Source organism: Rhinopithecus bieti, unplaced genomic scaffold (genome assembly GCF_001698545.2).
Source record: "Rhinopithecus bieti isolate Rb0 unplaced genomic scaffold, ASM169854v2 scaffold_48679, whole genome shotgun sequence".
NCBI classification, from domain to species: domain Eukaryota; kingdom Metazoa; phylum Chordata; class Mammalia; order Primates; family Cercopithecidae; genus Rhinopithecus; species Rhinopithecus bieti.
Window position 1 is genome coordinate 355,637 of NW_016819378.1, and position 22,764 is coordinate 378,400.

The 22,764-nt window shown below is 43.1% G+C and overlaps 1 protein-coding gene across 1 annotated transcript in view; it reads left to right on the forward strand.

The window, feature by feature from the left end:
* Window positions 1–22,764, forward strand: part of R3HDM2 (R3H domain containing 2) — a 61,416-nt gene that overhangs the window by 8,874 nt on the left and 29,778 nt on the right. Inside the window, exons 3-11 of the mRNA XM_017858848.1 lie at window positions 2,088–2,174; window positions 2,796–2,922; window positions 4,115–4,193; window positions 4,891–4,950; window positions 6,109–6,249; window positions 7,116–7,224; window positions 13,554–13,585; window positions 13,684–13,737; window positions 19,597–19,829. Coding sequence (XP_017714337.1) covers window positions 2,088–2,174; window positions 2,796–2,922; window positions 4,115–4,193; window positions 4,891–4,950; window positions 6,109–6,249; window positions 7,116–7,224; window positions 13,554–13,585; window positions 13,684–13,737; window positions 19,597–19,829 — 922 coding nt within the window. The remainder of the gene's footprint in view (window positions 1–2,087; window positions 2,175–2,795; window positions 2,923–4,114; window positions 4,194–4,890; window positions 4,951–6,108; window positions 6,250–7,115; window positions 7,225–13,553; window positions 13,586–13,683; window positions 13,738–19,596; window positions 19,830–22,764) is intronic.

The window sequence follows — 22,764 nt, forward strand, 5'->3', positions numbered from 1 at the left end:
CTGCCTCAGCCTCCCGAGTAGCTGGGACTACAGGCGCCCGCCAGGTCGCCCGGCTAGTTTTTTGTATTTTTAGTAGAGACGGGGTTTCACCATGTTAGCCAGGATGGTCTCGATCTCCTGACCTCGTGATCCGCCCGTCTCGGCCTCCCAAAGTGCTGGGATTACAGGCTTGAGCCACCGCGCCCGGCGCCTCCAAAATTAATAATTAAGGTTGGCTACTCTGTTCCTCCAAAAAAATAATGATAGAATTTGGAGAGTGGCTCAGCCACTGTGTGACTTGAGTTTGAAGAAGGCCAAGAACTATAAATTGGCTCTGTGGCTTGTCTTGCATGGCCTGATCCATAGTGATGGGCTTGATGTTAAAGTTCAAAACAGAGGTTACTTACTCATACTTTAGTTCCTCTCAAATTTTTTGGGATAAGTAAGACAGCTATTATCTCCATTTTACAGATGAGGAAACTTGGGCTATAGGGATTGAGTGGCTTAACAAAGTACATTCAGTAGCAAGTGGCAGAATTAGGCGTGAAGTTAATTCTTCAGGCTCACAAGTTCTTTCCTCTGTACTGCACTACCTGGAGCATACCTGTCATGTTTTGTGCTTTGGTGTTTATTGTAATCCTTGGTTTTATTGTATTGAGTCTCTGTAAATGTTTATAGGTAGATTTCTAATGAGTCACCCTACAGTTTTTAGCTTTGGGTGGGTCACTAGGAGAGAAATGGTTTGCATAGTGGATTTCTGATATTTTTGGGATTCACCAGCTAGCAGAAGTAAAGCGGGCAGATTAGATTTTATTGCATTAAATCGCAAGTATTAATAAAGTTTTATCTGTCTTTTTTTTTGTTTGTTTTTGTTTTTTTGAGATAGGGTCTCACTCTGTTGCCCAGGTTGGAGTGCAGTGGCATGATCACAGCTCACTGCAGCCTCAACCTCCCAGGCTCAAGCAGTGCTCCCACCTCAGCCTCCTGAGTAGCTGGGACCACAGTCATGTGCCACCATAGCCAGCTAATTTTTTTTTTTTTTTTTTTTTGAGACGGAGTCTTGCTCTGTCGTCCAGGCTGGAGTGCAGTGGCGCAATCTCGGCTCACTGCAACCTCCGCCTCCTGGGCTCACGCCATTCTCCTGCCTCAGCCTCCCGAGCGGCTGGGACTACAGGTGCCCACCACCATGCCTGGCTAATTTTTTTGTATTTTTAGTAGAGATGGGGTTTCACTGTGTTCACCAGGATGGTCTCGATCTCCTGACCTCGTGATCCGCCCACCTCGGCCTCCCAAAGTGCTGGGATTACAGGCATGAGCCACTGCGCCCGGCCAATTTTTAAAAAAAATTTTTTTAGAGATAGGGTCTCACTATGTTGCCCAGACTGTGACTTCCTGGCCTCAAGTGGTCCTCCTACCTCGGCCTTCCAAAATGCCAGGTTTACAGGTGTGAGCCACCATGCTTGGCCTGTCTTTCTCTTACTCTTTTCTTAGACACTTCTTTCCATACCCTTGGCATCTCAGGTTTAGAGTCATTTAGCATTTATTGTCTACTGTATGCTAAGCACTATTTAATGATATGTATATTTACATACTATATATTATCTAATTCTCACAACAGGTTTTTAGATAATTTTAGGTATTTATCGCCATTTTCCTGAGGAAAAACAGAAACCTGGAGAGGTAAGGTAATTTGCTCAGGGTCTCATAGCTTGTAAGTACAAAAGCAGGAGTTGAAGCTAGGACTTTTGGCTCTCCGCCCCATTGTGTTTCTACTATGCTATGTTGATGTGTATTTGCATAAAGTTCTGAGACTGAAATTAGAGTACGGGGCTGAAGAGAGAAGAGGGCTAAGTGAGATAGTTTCCTACCATCTGTCCACGTAGCCAGCTTGTACATGTCTACTGTTGTAAGCAAGAGAAGTATCTTTCAAGTGAATCAGGAACTGGTGAGTAGGACCCATTTGAAAAAAACCCTTGTTTAATGGAAACAGCAACTAACAGAGCCAAAGAGGACACTTTTCATTCAGCTAAAAGCTTTCTGAATATTCACCAAGGGAAGAAAGATATAAGATATATAAAAAACACAAAACTGAAAATTGTTTTTTTCAGTCTAATTCCAAGCTAAAGTTGGTGCGCAGCCTGGCAGTGTGTGAGGAGTCCTCCACCCCATTTGCTGATGGGCCATTAGAAACCCAGGTAGGTCATTTACAGGAGTAAGTGTGGCTTTTGCACTTGACAGTTGTTTGGTAAAATGTAGTACAGCAATCACAGCAACATCAGACTTGAAAATCAGGGTAGAAGGTACTTCAGAACAAAGCTGTTGTACTAAAACAGGGCATGGTCTCTCCTCCCAGCTGCGGGTTCCAGTGGCAGTGGCAGTGCTGACAGATCTGTGCCAGGGAGGAAGAGAACCCTAAAAAAGAAAAAAGAAAATAACCCCAGCATAGCTGACAGCATGAAGTATAGGACTTCATATCTTGACCACCTAGGATGATGTAGACAAGAAGATCCCAGAGCTAGATCTTATTTTCTTTTGTGTACCCTCCCGCTCTGGTGGTTAGAACCATTCCCACCCAATACCTATGCCAAGAACAGCCTGTGTAATTTGAGCTCTCCATGAAGTAGGCTGTGCTTGCTGGCAGAAAAAGCTGTGCCTCTACCCTCTTGATAGAACAAAACTAAAACAGTTTAATTAGCAAAATAACACTAATCTGTAAGAGAGAGCTGCCACCCCAATATTTACCTTCTTTGAGATTCCAAGGGAGCTGCAAGAAAGTTAAAATCCTTTTCCCCTTTGATTATCCTTTTCCTCTTAAGGATATAATTCAATTGCACATCAGTTGCCCTTCTGACAAGGAGGAAGAAAAGTCCACAAAAGATGTCTCTGAAAAGGAAGACAAGGACAAAAACAAAGAAAAGATCCCAAGAAAGATGCTGTCCAGAGGTGAGGAGTCTTCCCCATCTCTTATCTGTTCTAGGGCTCTGCCCTTTACTTTTATCCTGAAGCCTGGTACCTGCTAGCCTTACTGGCCCATCAGTTTGCAGTGTTCTGCTAACTTGGTTGCTTGAGGAGATGCCTAACTAGGTTACTTTCTTTGTTTCTTTAACTGAACCTGCCTTAGGAGCTCACATGCCACAGACAGCCACTCCATATGCATTGGCATTATCCATGGGAGGACAATGTAGTCAATTCTGATTTTACTTGTGCTCTGGAATAATGGTGACATTGATAATCATTGGTAGCAAATCCTCCAGATGCCATTTATATTTTGGTTTGGGGATGGCTAGGGTGATATTTGTTTATTTTTTTATTTTTATTTTTATTTTTTTGAGGCAGAGTCTCCCTCTGTTGCCCAGGCTGGAGTGCAGTGGCACGATCTTGGCTCACTGCAACCTTTGCCTCCCAAGTTCAAGCGATTTTCTTACCTCAGTCTCCCGAGTAGCTGGGACTACAGGCACATGACACCACACCTAGCTAACTTTTGTAATTTTGTAGAGATATTTAGTTTCCCTATGATGGCCAGGCTGGTCTCGAACTCCTAACCTCAGGTGATCTACCTACCTCGACCTCCCAAAGTGCTGGGATTACAGGTGTGAGCCACTGCACCTGGCCTGGTTGTTTTTTTTTTTTTTTTTTTTTTTTAAATAATGCAGATTTGTCTCTATTATTCAACTGTCTTTGCCTTTAATCTCTTGTACTGGTAGCAAAAGACATAGTCCATAAAATGATAATTGATTAGAAAAGGCAAACAGGATTAAAAAATAATGTTTGGGCATATTTACTAAGATTCTGGAAAATTCAGCCCTGACTGCCTTTACCTGGAATTTATTTTCCTTAATAAAACCTGCTTTGTTTTGATCAGGACATTCAGTAAATACCTATTGATGACAGATGGCTTTTCAGTGTAATATTGATGTAATACTATGGCCCAGATACTTTCTTCTGTCATTTTGATGTGGAATTTTGGGGTCTAGCGCATCAAGGTCATTCTGGATTTTATGTTAAAACCCTGGAAGTTTGATTTTGCTTTCCTATTCTTGTATCTCCTGGTTAGGTTGTGGACTTCTGCTTAGGATTAGATAGCATGCAAAGCAGTTTCATTTATTTTAAATTTCTTTTGTTGTGGTGGTTCTAGACTCCAGCCAGGAATATACGGACTCCACTGGAATAGACCTGCATGAATTTCTTGTAAATACACTGAAAAAGAACCCAAGGTAATAATGTGATGGGTATAAGAGGAAAAGGGGTTAGAGGATAGCAAGATTCCAAGAGGCCAAATGGCTTCCCAGAATTTTTCCATTCTTAGAATCTAGGATGCTCATCTCCCTGTCCCCCCAGTATTTGTCAGGTATAGTTTTATATTCTGTGAGGGATTCAAAATACTCTCACATTGAGGTTTCTGTTTTCAGAAGAATTGGGAAAAATTCTGTGAAAGAAGAATGCAGAAGCAGGAAATATGAAGGCTTGGGAGTACACTGATTAAAAAGCACACATTGGGAGTGATAGTAAGAGCAGCTAAAATAAAAAGCACAGAAGGAAAAAACAGTTGATTGTACATAAGCTAAATTATAATTCCTTTAAAATTCTGTATATAACAAGATGGAATACAGAATGACGATTAGATTTATAACGTGTGTTTATATGAATATGTTGCTAACAGTGAGATTTCTGATATGGCATAACAAAGTATATGATTGGAGGACCTGCAAAATGTATACTCAGGTTGTTTTTCTTTTTAAAAATATTATAAAACAGGCAAGTGAGGCTTAGCAGCGTTATGGTTCATTACTGGATTTAGATATATACCTTTTTCAACTTCTATAATGAGCAAGTTGTATTTTCAATCCCTGCTTTCAATGTCTATGGGAGGGCTGCTTTTTGTTTTGTTTTGTTTTAATCTTTTTTAAACAGGGACAGAATGATGCTGCTAAAATTAGAACAGGAGATTCTGGAATTTATTAACGACAACAAGTAAGTTACTTGCATGAAATACATATTTAGATGTGGGAGGGGGGCACTGGAAATAAATTTAGGTACAATTTTAGGAGATGTTTCCCTTGAAGTGTGATTTTGAAAACATACTGAAGTTTTTAAGTTATTATGTAGATTTCAGTTGAAAAATAATTTATATCTTTTCAGCAGCTCGCCCTTGTCCCAGATTTTACTATTCTTTTTTTTTTTTTTTCTTTTTTTTTTTTTTTTTTTTTTTTTGGGGAGGCAGAGGTCTTCCTGCCGTGCTCTGCTCGCCCAGACTGGAGTGCAGTGGGGCGGATCTCAGCTCACTGCAGCTCGCCCTCCCGGGTTTACCCATTCTCCTGCCTCAGCCTCCCGGTAGCTGGGGACTACAGGCGCCCGCTACGTCGGCCCACGGCTAGCTTTTTTGTGTTTTGTTTTTGCTATTTGTTTAGATAGAGACCGGCGCTTTCACCGGGTTAGCCAGGGGATGGTCTCGAATCTTTCCTGACCTTGTGATTCCGCCCCACGGTCTCGGGCCTCCAAGTGCTTGGGATGCGGATTACAGGCTTGAGCCACCGTGCCCGGCCTACTATTCTTAAATGTCTTCCTTTTTCTTTATCAAACATCATCTAGGTGGGTGGGACCTAGGGCTTAATAAGTAATCTTTTTTTTTTTTTGAGACAATCTTTCTTTGTCGCCTAGGCTGGAGTGCCACGGTACAGTCTTGACTCACTGCAATTCTGCCTCCTGGGTTCAAGTGATTCTTGTACCTCAGCCATTGTGTAGCTGGGATGACAGGCACTTGCCTAGTTAATTTTTGTATTTTTTGTAGAGACGAGGTTTTGCCATGTTGACCAGGCTGGTCTTGAACTCCTGAACTCAATTGATCCACCTGCCTCAGCCTCCCGAAGTGCTGGGATTACGGGCATGAGCCATTGCACCCAGCAATGAGTAGTCTTAATGAGGAAAGTAGGTCATAGTAATCTGCAGAATACTGTAGATAAAGAAACTGAGAGAAACCTGTTTGGTTCCCATTTAGTAAATATCCATATTTCTTATGTCTGTTTCTCCTAAGAAACTTTCCACTTTAGGACACTCGTAAGAAAAATTAAAATTGGTTGTTATTGGAGTTGTTTGTCTTATTTCACTTTTTTCCTCCGTGTTTCCTTTCAGTAATCAGTTCAAGAAGTTCCCTCAGATGACCTCATATCACCGGATGCTATTACACCGGGTAGCTGCCTATTTTGGGATGGACCACAATGTTGATCAAACTGGGAAAGCTGTCATCATCAACAAAACTAGTAACACAAGAATGTAAGGGAGGAAACCATGGTTTGGGAAGACTTCCTTGGGATAACCTGCTGGGTTGGAAGAGGAAGGTATAGGATCAGGATGTCTCTTGCAGATGGCCGGGCATGGTGGCTCACGCCTATAATCCCAGCACTTTGGGAGGCCAAGATGGGAAGACTGCTTGAAGCCAGGAGTTTGAGACCAGCCTGGTCAACATAGCAAGATCCTATCTCTATTACTTTTTTTTTTTTTAAGTTTTAAAATGGCCGGGCGCAGTGGCTCACACCTGTAATCCCAGCATTTTGGGAGGCCGAGGCAGGTGGATCATGAGGTCAGGAGTTCAAGATCAGCCTGGCCAAGATGGTGAAACCCCGTCTCTACTAAAAATATAAAATTAGCCGGGCGCGATGGCAGGTGCCTGTAATCCCAGCTACTTGGGAGGCTGAGGCAGGAGAATTGCTTGAACGCCAGCGGCAGAGGTTGTGGTGAGCCCGGGCGATAGAGTGAGACTCCATCTCAAAATATATATATATATTTTTAAGTATTTTGCAGGGAAGGGGTTTGGGGTTGGGGTTGGTTATATAATTAATTCCTACTCTTTCTGAGGCCTTGGAGATAGATTCTAGAGAGACTGATGTTTCAGGAAGTCTGGCCTTAGCCTCTCTTCACTGATAGGATAGATATAACTATGGAGGAAGAGAAGTTATAGATCTATAAAGAACAGACCCTGAGGATTTCATTAAAACTTGCATGTGACTTTTTGGATTCCTTACTCCAGAAATTCCCTGAGTGTGAGTTGTATAATTTAGGAGAGCTGTACCTAATAGGTCTGCTTCCTAACAAAATGGTCTTTGTCCTCCTTTCCTTTCACATTTCTCTCCAAATCTCAGCCCTGAACAGAGGTTTTCAGAACATATAAAGGATGAGAAGAATACAGAATTTCAACAGAGGTTCATTCTCAAGAGAGATGATGCCAGTATGGACCGAGATGATAACCAGGTGAAGAATGGAAAGGGGTGGGCCTATACAGAGAGATTGCAGTAAGAGAAACTGGGAAGGGAGAAGAATTTTTGTGGGATGGAGAAAACTCAAAATATCTTAGTACGGAGAAATGTACTGAGCTATACTGAGTTGGCTTTGGCTTAATGTTGAGAACTGTTTATTTGTTGAACTGGATGCCACCCTCTTAGCCCTAGAGAGACATGGTGCTGAGGTTTGCTAGGTCATCTCATTTGGCCTGGAACTCCTTGGGTCTGCCACTGACTTCTAACACCACATCATTTGGAATAAAGCAAGGTTGATCCCTGCCTCAGCCTTGATCCAACTGTTGGTTTCATTCTTTTTTTTTTTCTTTAATAGTTAGGGATTTCTTTGGGAACCACAAAAAGCTACTTTGTCCCACTTCAGCTCTTATCCTAGCTTAGGGCTAGCCTTGAACTGGCAAAGTTGTGATCTAATTTACCCAATTATAAAGGTGTTTCTGATCCCTTTCTGCAAACTCCTTAATCTTTTTCCAACTCCTTCCACCAAGGTGAGTGAGTTAATTTGACATTTGATGCTGGGAACCTCAGATAGATCCCCTTTGTGATCCACTGCTGTGGGAATAAGAAGGGAACAACCTCTCCCATCCCTTTAAATGGGCCTGGCTATTGCTTTGACCTCAAGCCTACCCTTTAGATAGTACATGATTATTTGGGGGTTAGCTAAGAAGGTTTAGATCCAGCCTGCCTCTGCTTGGCCTCCAAAAGGGATTAGATTTGAAGACCATGGTTGAGTAGAGCCTACATGAATCTTGCTAATTAATAACTATAATAATATCTTACCTCTAGTGTCAAAATTAGTTTTCTTGGGATATTGTATGGTCTTGAGACCAGGACCTTTCCTGCTTGCTACTTGAGTATTTGAGGGAGTCCTTTTGAGAAAAGTGCCATTATCTACTGTGGACAAACACGCTGGGACTGATTGAAAACAAAGAAACATACAAAAAGACAAAATTTAAAAAACGAGAAAGAGCCTTTCCATCCTGATGCCCTTCTCCATTTTCCAAAACCCTTTTTCTGTGGATCAGGAATTATTCAGGCCTAGAGGCACATTGGGGCAAAGTGGAGTCTGTCCCTATTGTGAACTTTTCATCTCTCAGCTTCAGGCTTGATCCAATAGGGTTGTTTCTGTGTACTTTCTGTCTGTGACGTTAATAATAAGATAATAATTGCTATCTTATTGAGTGTTTTCCCTGAACTAGGCTGTGTTCTAAACACATTGTATGCATTATCTCTTTTAATCCTCTTCACAACCCAATGCAGATGGGGGTTATTATCCCCACTTTACATATAAGAAAACTGAGGCTAAGAGATGTTAAGTTACTTGCGTAAAGTTATATTGCTGGGAGGTGGCAGAGCTGAGATTCTGTCTGACCTCAAAGCCCATTATGTTCTTTCTACTTTGCCATTGGTTTACCTAGGGACTGAGGACAATATAGCTTGTTGAGGTCCTGTGTCTTCTTGGAATGGAATTTATAAAAGGACATTTGGTAGGATTTAGGTTCTTGAAGCTAATGAGAACTAAATCTAGGCAAGGTTGATATTCTTGAAGTTATGGCTACCTTTGGAGATTGGTAAAGATCAGGAAGACCAGCCTGGAGCAGCAATCTCCTTAGTTGCTTCTTGTGAAGCTTTCAAATCCTCTGGAGTAGAAGTCAGAATCTTATAATCTGGTGATATTCATTTGATGAGTTTTCTCCCTTAGAACTCCTTGCCTTCAAGAGCAGTACAGATAAGGATACTCTTATTACACCCTACCCTGGACAGTGTTGACCAATTGCAGGCCAGGAGAGGAAAGATCATGATGAGGATTTAGATGGTAGGCTACTCAGAGGTGGTGATTTGCCCAGCCATCCCTTCTGGTTACCTCACTACATTTTTTAGAGAATGTAAGGTTCTTCTCTATCCTCCATTTTCTTCTTTTCCTTGTCGATCTCTCTATCTCTCCCCTTCCTCCATTGTACCTTACTTCTCTTCCTTTCTCTGCCCCTCTTTCTATCTGTTCTCCTTTTCTTTCTCTTTGTATTGCTCTGTTCTCTTTCTTCTTTATTTCTGTAATTTGTCTCTCCCCTTCCCCACCTCCAGTTAATATAGTTAAGATTAGGAAAAAAATGCTTAGACTTTGAGTTTAGCATCGCCCTTGGGATTTCATTTCCAAGGCCCTCTTTGCTGAGCTGTGTGTGATTTGGGTCTTCAGGCCATGGCATTAGTGATTAATAAGGAATAATGCCAGATGCTAGTTCTATAAACCTCCTCCTCTATGTTCAGCTCTGCTAAACACCTGTTTCTTCTCCCATTTCAGCTTCCGTCTATCCTTTGCTTTCCCTCTAAAGCAGTGTTGTCCCTTTTCCCAGGGCTATTTTCTCGATCCTTACTGACTGGAGGCTACCTGATTACTAGAGGGAAGCAACCCAGTCCTTATAAATAGTTGTTATTCTTGATACTGGGTGGGTGGGAGGGGTGGGGAGATGGAGAGTCCCCAGCCATCCAGAAAACCTGATCTCCCAAACTGCATGGTCAGATGTACCCAGTGAAACCTCTCCAGGACTGGAAATTTTATTCTTTTTTTTTTTTTTTTCCATTTTTTTGATGGCAACTATAAACTTTCCCGGTTTCTCTTCCTTGCTGGTGTGCAGTGAGCTTGCAGTACGAGGAGAACTTAACTAGCTTAATTCTGCTCATCGATCTAGATCAGAGTTCCATTGCAGGATGGAAGGAGGAGCAAGTCAATAGAAGAGAGAGAGGAGGAATATCAAAGGGTCCGAGAGAGAATATTTGCCCGAGAGGTAAGTGTAGCATCTGAGAGTTGTCAGCCCATAGCTTTTAGCTCTTAAACGTTGGAACTGTGAATGGAATGAACCCTCCACAAATGTTTTTGGGTTTGTTTGTTTGTTTGTTTGTTTTATTTTAACCAACATCAGCCAACCCCAGATTTGATCTCTAAAACTAAATGTGGCTTATTGGGAAGCTGCAGATTTTCACTTATATTGTTTCAATACATTCTGCCATATGGCATACAAAGAGAACTAAAACTTGGAGTGGCTGAATTTGGTAAATTTGCCTAGACTGAAAATAGAAATGGTTTTGGCAGGGTCTGAATCTTGCCTCTAAAACCCTCCTCCTGCTTACCCTCTTTCACTCCCTCTATCCATTTTAGGCATCTTTGCTTCTAAGTGGAAGACATAGCGTTCACACAGGCTGTACATTCATCTTGTTTGACCAGCCTCATTTTTAGGATATGTTGGTGATTGTTAGAGCACAGGTCTGGCATCCATTCTCTATGAGCTCCACATTCTGCATGCACAGAGAGTACCACTATTCCCTCCAGTCTCTACCTGAAAAGGAAGTCTCTTTCTTCCTATATTTCTTACCTTGCTTCCTACAGCAGGACTAGCTCCTAGGGCTAAAAGCCAACATGAATCAGTTTAGGCAACGTTATTCTTAAATGTGTGGGCCACATCAAATATGCTTGGTACCCCTGTATCTAGTTGCCTTGGCCTATCAGATTGAAGAGAAGAATAGCAGAAATTCAGGAAACATTGTGGGTGTACAAGAGGGAAACAAATCTCCAGAAAATGTAGTATCCAGATATGAGCACCATCTCACAATCACATGAGTAACAAAAGAGGGAAAACCAGTCTCCCTTCATTGTCAAAAGATGGTCAGGGTTTTCTTTGTTTTTTATTTTGTTTTGTTTTGTTTTGTTTTTAGATAGGGTTTTGCTTTGTCACCCAGGCTGCAGTACAGTGGCACAGTGACAGCTCACTGCAGCTTCAACCTCCTGGGCTCAAGCAATCCTCTTGCCTCAGCCTCTCAAGTAGCTGGGATTACAGGCACGCATCACCACGCCTGGCTAACTTTTTTATTTTTTGTAGAGATGGGGTCTCACTATGTTGCCCAGACTGGTCTCAAACTCCTGTGCTCAAGTGATCCTTTCACCTCAGCCTCCTAAAGTGCTGGGATCATAGGCATGAGCCACTGTGCCTGGCAAAAGATGGTCAGTTTTAATCAATATACTTAGATGAACACTACTCTCTTCCCATTCTCCCATTCTCCCCTTTCTCACGAGGGAAATATAAATATATATAGATATAGATATAGATATCTTTTCATCATCATCATTAGTTTAGAAAAATACTGTCTCCAACTAAAAAACTGAACAACTCTATGTACTTGCTCCATTGTCTCAGAGATCCTCACTGGGAACTGATATACAACAAACCTTCTGGCCCAAAGTCCAAGGAGAAGGAACCTTCTTACCTCCTATTATGTAGACTTCCATTCTGAGTCAGAAAAATCCATCTTCCAAATTATTCAACCATAGCCCAAAGAGGGTTCTCTACCTTTACCTACAAACCAACTAGATGGAATGAGAGGAGAAATTTGTACATGGCTGTGGCCAACGGAGCGGGTTGGTGGATAATAGTAGCAAGTACTGGTCGGGTGCAGTGGGTCACACCTGTAATCCCAGCACTTCGGGAGGTCGAAGCAGGTGGATCACCTGAGCTTGGGAGTTCGAAACCAACCTGACTATCATGGAGAAACCCCGTCTCTACTAAAAATACAAAATTAGCCAGGCATGGTGGCACATGCCTGTAATCCCAGCTACTCGGGGGGCTGAGGTAGGAGATTGCTCGAACCCGGGAGGCAGAGGTTGCGGTAAGCCAAGATTGTGCCGTTGCACTCCAGCCTGGGCAACAAGAGCAAAACTCCGTCTCAAAAAAAAAAAGTAGCAAGCACTTATATAGCACTTACCATCTTTTAGGCATTGTTCTTAGTACTTGATATAGATTAACTCAGTCCTCATACTAGGCCTATGAAGTAGTTTATATTATTTTCCCCATTTTATAAATGAGGAACTAAGGCACATAAAGGTTAAACAACCACCTAAGTTCACACTGCTAGTTAGCAAAAGAGCTAAGTATTTGAATTCAGTCTGGCTCCAGAGTCTATGCTCTTAACCCCCTAATGTAAACCAACTCTCAATCGCTTGCTCTGCTCTGGGCTCTTTAGATTAAGAAGTACCAGTGACATTGTAACCTAATTGACTATCTGTGATGTGTTCCTCTGCTTCACTTACACATGGAAAATGCCCCACTATGATAGCCATTAGCAAAGCTACAGATGTTCTGAAAGCACAGACAATTTATAATAGGGTATTGGAGCTAATTATGTACAACACTGGACTGTATCTACCTACAACCATAACAAAGGCAAAGTTAGCTCTTCTCTTTTTTTTATCCTGATTTCTAGTCTTCAAGCCTCTACTAATATATGTATTCTTCATTAGATTCTTGTAGATTTGTCACTTTGATTTCAGCACTTCCAACTCTTGTAGTGGTAGAGGCATCAGGAATCTCAGAAAGTCTAGACAAGGAACTATGGCCAAAGCCCATCATACTCCAAAGATTCCAAGTGGAGAGGAGCCTGGCTAAAGGGAGCTGATTAGGAGTGGAGTTATGGGATTGGGTGTGGGAGCAGGAGGCAGCCCATAAAGAAAGGAAGTGGCAAGAAGGGTGTTTGGATGGAAATGCTGCTGCTGCAGCCTTCTCTGGAGCCTGAGCTATATATTGGAAAAGCTGCCCAGCATAGGCTCTGCTCTGCATGGAGCTCACTCTGCTCAGCAGCTGGACACTCTTGGTACCTTTTCCTAAAGCTTGGGAATCCACCACAATGCTCACTTCACTCAGCTCAGTGGCTTTGTCAGGAAATGATCCCCAAAGGGAATGTTTCAGGCTTTTAATTTTCTCATTTTTTCTAGGCCCTGAAAAGTACCTCCACAATATCCCACCCTCCTTGGGTCTCAGGTCAGAATGTCTTTCATTTTGGCCAATGAAGGAAACAGAAATGGAAAAGCCATTGAGGATGATTTCCAAAAACAAAGTTTCTTTCTCTTGTCTCCCTTTTCCCTTCCTTTGAACACACTCTTTAGGACCGAGGACATGAGTTGTTATTCCCAGGTTACCAATAAATTTAGAGCTAAAAAGGAAATAATAATTAGGTTAATACTTTCCTCTTCCTCCTTTTCACACTCCTGCCTTTGTCAGCCTCTTTTTTTAAAAACACCTCTCCGAAGGCTAAAACCACCAAATGCTCTTTCCCATTAAAGGTGAGAAGTCAGATTGGGTATGTGGGTGTGGGTCATCCTGTCCCTGGCCCCTCTCTCCCTGTTGGTGGGGTGAGCTTTGGTTTGAGGACCTTGGGTATTCATAGCATCATGGACATCCTTTTCGGTCATGCCATGCTGTTTTCTTATAAGTTATTTTCCGTTTTCTCCCCCTCACCTAGACTGGCCAGAACGGATATCTAAATGACATCAGGTTAGTACCACTTAGCATGTTCCCTGCTTCTCATTGAGCTTTGCCAGTGAGGTTAATATAATCCTGTAATGATGCTTTTCTTTGATGTTAACCAACAGACTCTCCAAAGAAGCCTTTTCTTCTAGCTCTCACAAGAGAAGGCAGATTTTTAGGTACCTCTGTGTGATCTATATCTCTCCTTTTTATTTTATTTTTTTATTTTGTTTTGCTGTAATCTTTTCAGCAGAGTGGGTTTGCTCCATGCATGGCTGCTTGTGGAATAATTAAATTTGTGGTTTTTGCAACATTGGATATTTTTCCCCATTAAAAAAAAAAATGGCTCCTGGTCAATGACTTTATTTGTATTGTTGCTGATTTCATTTTGAGTCCTAAATAGGTGGTGAAGGGGACCAAATAGGTGTGTCTGGGATAGGTACAGCTTCCTCCCAGAAATTTGCTGGAATTGGGCATTTTTGAAAGATTCAAACATATTTATAGTAAGGTAAAAGAATGGGCGTCTTCTGGCTAACCTTTTCTGAATCTGTGGAAAAGATGTGTAGACATTATTCCTGACCCAGCATATCTTAAAGATATCTTTAAGAAAAAATAACACATATATATAGAGAGAGAGAGAGACATACACACATATACGGACACCTCTATGTATGTAGTTTTCTCTTGAGGCAATGTAATGTGTGAGAAAGATGACCTCAGAAAGGACCTGGCCAGGCACGGTGGCTCAGGCCTGTAATCCCAGCACATTGGGAGGCTGAGGTGGATAGATCACGAGGTCAGGAGTTCAAGACCAGCTTGGCCAAGATGGTGAAACCCTGTCTGTACTAAAAATACAAAAATTAGCCAGGCGTGGTGGTAGGCACCTGTAATCCCAGCTACTCAGGAGACTGAGGTAGAGAATTGCTTGAACCTGGGAGGCAGAGGTTGCAGTGAGCCAAGATCGCGCCACTGCACTCCATCCAGCCTGAGCAACAGAGCAAGACTCCGTCACAAAAAAAAAAAAAAAAAAAAAGGGACCTAAGGGATCTGTCTGCCTTAGAATGGACTTAAAGTGTGTCCTTCATATGATCATTACTTACTCTGAATGCTGGTGCAACCTGTTGTATTAACTTCCCCAGTTCCCAGTGTTCTCCATTTCCCTGCAAAGCAGGTATACTACCCTCCCTTTCATTTCAGTCTCTCAGTCCTACCCCAGAGGATAATACAAGGCAGTGTTAAGAGAATAGGGGCTAGTCTGTTACCAACTCATTTTAAGTATATTCTTCCCAATTTACCAATAGAAAAACTAGAAAATATTGATAACCTGAGTATTTAACACTAGAATTCAGGTCTAATCCCCTTTCCAAAGGGTTTCTCTCTTATGACTACTACACTTGATAAGGACTGTCTGACTAACTCAGATTTGAGATCTCACTCCTAGTACCCTAGCTGTCCTTTCCCTGTTGTCCTTTCTAAAGCTAGCCAAACCATGTGGAAATTGGGGTAGTGAGATTTCCCATTCTTGGGTAGAGGATTTTCCATCTCTCTCAAGTCTTTTTTTCTTAGGCTATCCTGCCCTGCAGTTCATCTGAAAACCCCAGGCAGAGAGAGCCTTGCATTGTTGGTGGTAGTAGAGATAGAGTCCCCTGCATTAAAAACAAAAAATCAAGATTCCTGTTTCACAGTCTACACTTTGGGGTCATAGATCATCCCAGGATAACTATAAGAAATAGGAGTTCTAAAGCAACTCCTATGTGTGAATTAATGCACAGTGCTTTACAGTCACCAGAGTATACTTTATCTGATTCAGTTCTCTCAACATCCTAATTTGGTCAGCTGGTTTACATGTAAGAAGACAAAAGCAGAGAGATTAAGTGAATAGCCCAAGTTTACATGGCTAATAGAAGCAAAAATGGAGCTGATTCGTAGTTTAGTGTCCTCTTCACTACATCACACCAGCTCTCTACAGATGTCACCCCTTCCTCTCTTAGTAGTGTTACATTTGGAGCCCTAATCCAGATTCACTGATTAGAATGATGCTCTTTTTAGTGCTGTGGACCATCAGACTACATCAAACTATGCAGACAATAGTTTGAAAGATCTACTGAGCAGGTGCAGCCCTTTCCTCTCCAGACCTCTTTTTTTCTTTTTTCTTTTTTTTTTTTTCTTTGAGACGGAGTTTCGCTCTTGTTGCCCAGGCTGGAGTACAAGGGCGTGATCTCGGCTCACTGCAACCTCCGTCTCCCAGGTTCAAGCAATTCTCCTGCCTCAGCCTCCTGAGTAGCTGGCATTACAGGCATGCACCACCACGCCCGGCTAATTTTGTATTTTTAGTAGAGACGGGGTTTCTCCATGTTGAGGCTGGTCTCAAACTCCTGACCTCAGGTGATCTGCCCGCCTCGGTCTCCCAAAGTCCTGGGATTACAGGCGTGAGCCACCACGCCTGGCCCTCTCCAGACCTTTTAAGCTACTGGTTTTCTTTTTTTTTTTTTTTTTTGAGACAGAGTCTCGCTCTGTCGCCCATACTGGAGTGCAGTGGCCGGATCTCAGCTCACTGCGAGCTCCTCCTTTTGGGTTCAACAGACAACAATACATCAGAGGCTTCAGGCCATTCTCTGCCTCAGCCTCCCGAGTAGCTGCGGACTACAGCGCCCGCTACCTCGCCGTGGCTAGTTTCTTTGGTAGTTTTCTCTTCGATAGAGACAGAGATATCCAGGTTAGCCAGGATGGCTTGGACATCATGCATAGTGCACTACACGTCCGCGACCTCCCAAGTGCTCGGGATCTAACAGGCTTGAGCCAAGCGCGCCCGCCTAAGCTACTGGTTTTTCGAAACTGCAAGCTTTGCCGATATGACGATCTTGGTCGAGTGCTAAAATACAGCATCCCGGCCGGGCCGCGGCTGGCTCAAGCCTGTATCCCAGCCACTTTTGGGAGGGCGAACGGGCGGATCACGAGGTCAGGAGATCGAGACCCATCCTGGCTAAGCACGGTTGAAACCCCGTCTCTACTAAAAAATACCAAAAAACTAGCCCGGGCGCGACCCGGTGGCGGGCGCCTGTAAGTCAACTACCGGGACCGGCTGAGCAGGAGAATGGCGTACCAGGCGAGCGGAGCTTGGCAGTGAGCTCGAGATCTGGCCACTGCGCACCCACCTGGCGCGACCAGAGCGAGCCTCCGTTCAAAAAAAAAAAAAAAAAAACAAAAAAAAAAAAAAAATACAGCATCGTGGGCACTTAAGAGAATAATTTCTTCCTCTACTTGGATACTAGTCCAAAATGCTAATGATTAGAAGCTGATCTTCTCTAATTGCTTTACACCTTTCTGGCCCAGTTTATGTTTGTGAAACAAATACCTGTAAACCAAACTCCATCATCCACATTGACAATAACATGGCAGCTCCCTAGTTCTTTGAAAGAGTCTGTTCCATTGACAGATAAGCCACAGTGAGGCCTTACTGATACTTATTGCCACCTCTTCGACAGGCATCTTTACCCATTCCCCAGACCCAACAAGCTGGACATTTCACCAGCACTAAATCTGCTTGTAAAAACTAATCAGCTGTGATGTTATACGAATATGAGGTGTGACTGCTCTTTGTCCTTTATCTCCATCTCTCCAACATACACACAATCCAATATAGTGCTCAGAATTGAATCTGGGTAGCTTTCCCTAATTATTTTTATTTGTAGAGAGGGAAAATTGATCTTTTTCCTGCCAAGACTCAACTTAGATTCTCCAAGTCTCAGGGGAGTAGTATGCTAACCCAGGTTAGTCAGAATATCATCAGGCAGTCTACATTTTGAGCGTTTGGTCATCACTGTCTTGGGGAAACTGGATTAGTATAGAAGTGCTGCCATTTTGGCCGTAGCTTTTCAAGGTATTTGGTTTAAAGTTGCCTTGTTCACTGTCTACCTCTAGTAGCAAGAGAAAATAAATGGCAGGATTTCCTTTTCAGTGGAAAAGCCTTTAGGACTTGTCTTGCAAAATTCAAGCTCTAATGTCTAATGAGCAGCCTCATCTGTTGCCACTGCTGTATTCCCTTACCCCACAAACACACTCATTTTTATTGAGTCCTCTTAGTATACTTACCTTTGTCCATTGAGATGTAGCTATTGTCTCTCACTTCAGGTCTGGTTTTGTTCCTGGAGAGTACCTAATTTACACTTCTTTCTTGTTTCCCATTCTACTTTTGACATTCCAAGGAAAGGGGTAAAGCTTTGGAGATACAGAAATACTTTTTAATTCACTAACTATATAGAGAGAAGCATTTAAGTGCTTACACACACACACACAGACACACACACACACACACTCACTCTTGGAGTTGCAGAGAAGAATTAGCATGTTCCTAACCCGTTGTGCCAGTGTATTCTTAGCTCATCGTGATTGGCTTCACTAAAACCTAAAAGAAGGACCCTCGCATGTATTTTGCCCATTTTTCCTACAGTGTCTTTGGAGTAGGTATTCTAATAAAGAAAGGTGTTTTCTTTAATATTAACACCCTTAAGAAAAACGCCTTTCTGTATTAAAATAACTCTGAGCCTAGTGCCTTTGGAGCCAGTGGGATTGGAATGGGGTTTTCTATTTGCTTTTGATGGGATGGTGGTAAAAAGAAGGGAGCCCAAACTACAATGATTTTTTGCTTAATTATTCCTTGGTATACCTACCAAAATCTTTGTAATTGTTGATATTTGGTTTCCTTAGGTCATTAGTTGTTGGGGATGTGGGGTATCAAAGAAAAATTGCTGGTTCTTTGTTGCTTAATGATTAAGAAGCAATGAGAGCTCAACAAGACAGGGTTTTTAGGCCAACCTGGCTATCTTGAGGCATACAGCTGGTAATAATCATAGACAGTGATTGTAACATCACGATAACCCTGATGCTTCCAGAGCCAAATAAGAGAGGGAGAATCCCTTTCCTTAATAGTTTTGCTTAGGGAGATAGGATTATGAATATGAAGGCAACTAAGCACAGTCAGCCCCCCTGCTCCTTGCCCTCCTGAGTCCCAAGAGCGTATTTGCTGAAGACTTTAGCGCTTAGAGATCCTGAAACCAATTGTTCGCAGACAGTAACATGGAATTTCCACAAAATAGGTTGGATCAATCCTACACTATCAAACTGAGTTTTCCATAGTGCCCCTTTAGTTCACTATACTCTTCTTGCAACTCTTGGAAGGATGGCCATAAGCAGCACCTCTGCTGGCTTAGACATGTGGACATGTGTTATGTGGAAGACCCATTGTGGGTTTTATCCAAGTCATCGTCTACTCCTGTCTTTTAGCAATAGCAACTTCTAGGAGTCCTTTTATTTCTTTTTTTTATTATTTTTTTATTTTATTTTATTTTATTTTTTGAGACGGAGTCTTGCTCTGTCGCCCAGGCTGGAGTGCAGTGGCCGGATCTCAGCTCACTGCAAGCTCCGCCTCCCGGGTTTACGCCATTCTCCTGCCTCAGCCTCCCAAGTAGCTGGGACTACAGGCGCCCGCCACCTCGCCCAGCTAATTTTTTTTTATTTTTTAGTAGAGACGGGGTTTCACCGGGTTAGCCAGGATGGTCTCGATCTCCTGACCCCGTGATCCGCCCGTCTCGGCCTCCCAAAGTGCTGGGATTACAGGCTTGAGCCACCGCACCCGGCCGGAGTCCTTTTATTTTAAGAACTTTCAGAAGGAACTGGTATCCCTCTGTTCCCCATTATTTCTTGCATGTGTGGGATTACCCTCAGGGTGGGGAAGAGACCACAGCCAATCTCAGCATCATGTATATGGTTTCCCATCCACCTCTGGTCTGATGTATTAAATTAGTTGCCAGCACACTGTCTTCCAGATTTGCCTCTGTGTTATTTGTTACTGTACTGGATCTTGTTCTGTCTGCTCCCATCAACTCTTAGTTGGCCAGCCAACTAACAATAAGTCAGTGTCCATCCTCCCTTTAATTCTTATTCATTCTTTGTTATTGAGAGAATAGAAATGAATTATCTCCTAGCCCTTCTGCTAAAATGGTGGGTGGGAGGAGCTCTGACCACTATGGTCTCTGCAGGGGGAACCGTGAAGGGCTGAGCCGTACCTCAAGCAGCCGCCAGAGCAGCACAGACAGCGAACTCAAATCCCTGGAGCCACGCCCTTGGAGCAGCACAGACTCTGATGGCTCTGTCCGGAGCATGCGACCCCCTGTCACCAAAGCCAGCAGCTTCAGTGGAATCTCTATCCTTACCCGAGGTGACAGTATCGGCAGCAGTAAAGGCAGCAGTGCAGGAAGGATCGCCAGGCCAGGTATTACAGCTTCTTTTCTTCCTGTCATATCCGTCCCTTCTTGCTTGTCTCCTGTGAAACATCACTGATACTTAAACCTTTTTTTTTTTTTTTTTGAGACAGTCTCACTCTGTTGCCCAGGCTGCAGTGCAGTGGTGTGATCTTGGCTCACTGCAACCTCCACCTCTCGGGTTCAAGAGATTCTCCTGCCTCAGCCTCTTGCATAGCTGGGATTACAGGCTTGTGCCACCACACCTGACTAATTTTTGAAATTTTAGTAGAAGTGAGGTTTCACCGTGTTGGTCAGGCTGGTCTCGAACTCCTGGCCTGAGGTGATCCACCTGCCTCAGCCTTCCAAAGTGCTGGGATTACAGGTGTGAGTCACCGCGCCCAGCCCTTATTTACTTTTAATAAAACATTTGTCTCAGTATAGTTTCCTGGAAATCTAATACAGCCATGCAAAGGGAAATTTGAATTTTGGATCCATTGTCCTTGCTTGGATTTAGTCCTCCTCATTTTCTTTCAAACCTTATGCCTGATTGAAAAAAAGAAAAAAAAAAAGAATTGATTTTGATTATATTATTTTCTCTGATTTTCATCTAAGGTGGAACATCCATATCAGCCTAGGTCTCAAGTTATATACTAAGATAAAAATGATAGCCACTTTCATTCTGTGACTCTTGAGATTGTAGAGGCTTTGTAGAGCAGAAGGAATCCTTAGAGTTTAGTTGTTTGTAATTAATTGATACCAGCCAATAGGCTAGAATTTAGAGGGATGCTGCTATGACTGCTTCCCTGGAGCTCAGTCACTGGAAAGGAGCAGACATTTCTATGTTCCACATGAAAGCTCTGTAACCACCCATCAACTCTCCATCTATTTCTGCTGCACTCTTAGCAGAAGGGCATTTAGACCTCTTATTTCATCATCTTTCTCTCTTTGAAGAATTGCCTGAATCTCATCCCAGAAGTTCTGTAGTTATTCTCAAAAGGCATCAGTAGTGCTGAAGATTTTGCCTCTGACCCCTAGGTCTCTGCTGCCCTTCTCTGTTACCTCCTTTCTTTTTTTTTTTTTTTGTTTTTTTTTGTTTTTTTTTTGTTTTGGAGATGGAGTCTCGTTCTGTTTGCAGGTGGAGTTGCAGTGGCTGGATCTCAGCTCAACTGCAAGCTCCGCCTCCCGGGTTACGCATTCTCCCTGCCCAGCCGTCCCAAGTAGCTCTGGGCTACAGGCGCCGCCCAACTCCGCCCGGCTAGTTTTTTGTATTTTTTTAGTAAGAGACGGGGGTTTCGCCGTGTTAGACTAGGTTGGTCTCGATCTCCTGACCTCGCGATCCACCCGTCTCGGCCCTCCCAAAGTGCTGGGATTACAGGCTTGAGCCACCGCGCCCGGCCTGTTACCTCCTTTCTAATCCCACTGCCTCAGCCTTTATCCAGGCTTTTATTTTCTTTTATGTAACCATGACACTGGCACCCAAACTGATATCTCTACTCCATTCTCAGCTCTTTTTATTGATTTTTTTTTTTTTTTTTACTTTTTCAAGAGTCGGGGTCTTGCTATCACCCAGGCTGGATTGCAGTGGCACCATCATAGCTTACTGCAGCCTTGAACTCCCAGGCCCAAATGATACTCCCACTTCAGACTCCCAAGTAGCTGGGATTACAGATGTGAGCCATTGTGCCTGGTTGCTTAGCCAGTTTGCCAATCTAAAACAGATCTAAACACATCAGTGCTCCTTAAAAATGTTCATTTCTGCATCATCACCTGAATAGTAAAATCCAAACTACTTATATAGCATAACTTTCTGACTCCGGTTTGCCATTGCTGTCTAATTTCCAAATCTTTCCTTCTTTCCAACCATTTCTTTCTTTTTTTTTTTTTTGAGATGGAGTCTCGCTCTTGTTGTGCAATGGCACGACCTCGGCTCACTGCAACCTCCGCCGCCCGGGTTCAAGCGATTCTCCTGCCTCAACCTTTCGAGTAGCTGGGATTGCAGGCACCCGCCACCATGCCCGGCTAATTTTTTGTATTTTTACAAAATTTTAGTAGAGATGGGGTTTCACTATGTTGGCCAAGCTGGTCTCAAACTCCTGATGTCAGGTGATCCACCCACCTCAGCCTCCCAAACTGCTGGGATTATAGGCATGAGCCACCACACCCACCAACCATTTCTTGAATATGACATTAGCTTTGTTCCCTCTTGGTCTTACAAGCATCTGTCATTCTTCAACCCCAGCTTTCCTGCTGACCTCTCTTTAAATCCTTTCCTGACCCTCCCAGGAGTTTTTGCTTCCTCATCTTTGCTTTCATACAACTTTGTCGATATCACTGATGTATTCCTTATCCTTACCAGATTATAATTGTCGTGTGGATGTCTATCGCCCATCAGAAGTTCCTGTGCTGTTGGCCAGGCATGGTGGCTCACACCTGTAATCTTAGCACTCTGGGAGGCAGAGGCAGGCGGGTCCCTTGAGGCCGGGGGTTCGAAACCAGCCTGGCCAACAAGGCAAAACCCTGTCTCTACCAAAAACATCAAAATTAGCTGGGCGTAGTGGTGGGTGCCTGTAATTCCAGCTACTTGGGAGGCTGAGGCAGAAGAATCGCTTGAACCTGGGAGGTGGAGGTTGCAGTGAGCCAAGATTGTGCCACTGCACTCCAGCCTGGGCGACAGAGTGAGACTCTGTCTCAAAGAAATAAATAAGTTCCTCTGCTGTTAAGGGCAAGGACTGTGTTTCACTCATGTTTATGTCTTTAGTTCATTATACAGTGCCTGGCACATAGTAGATATTCAGTAAAAGTATGTTGTGTTGAATGAGTTCATGCCTTGAGAGCCTAGAAATGGGGAAAATAGTTGGATAAAGTTACGTGTATGCATGTGCCCATGTGTATGCTTGAAGTTTTCTCAGCAACTTTTTTTTTTTTTTTTTTGAGACTGAGTCTCACTCTTGTTGCCCAGGCTGG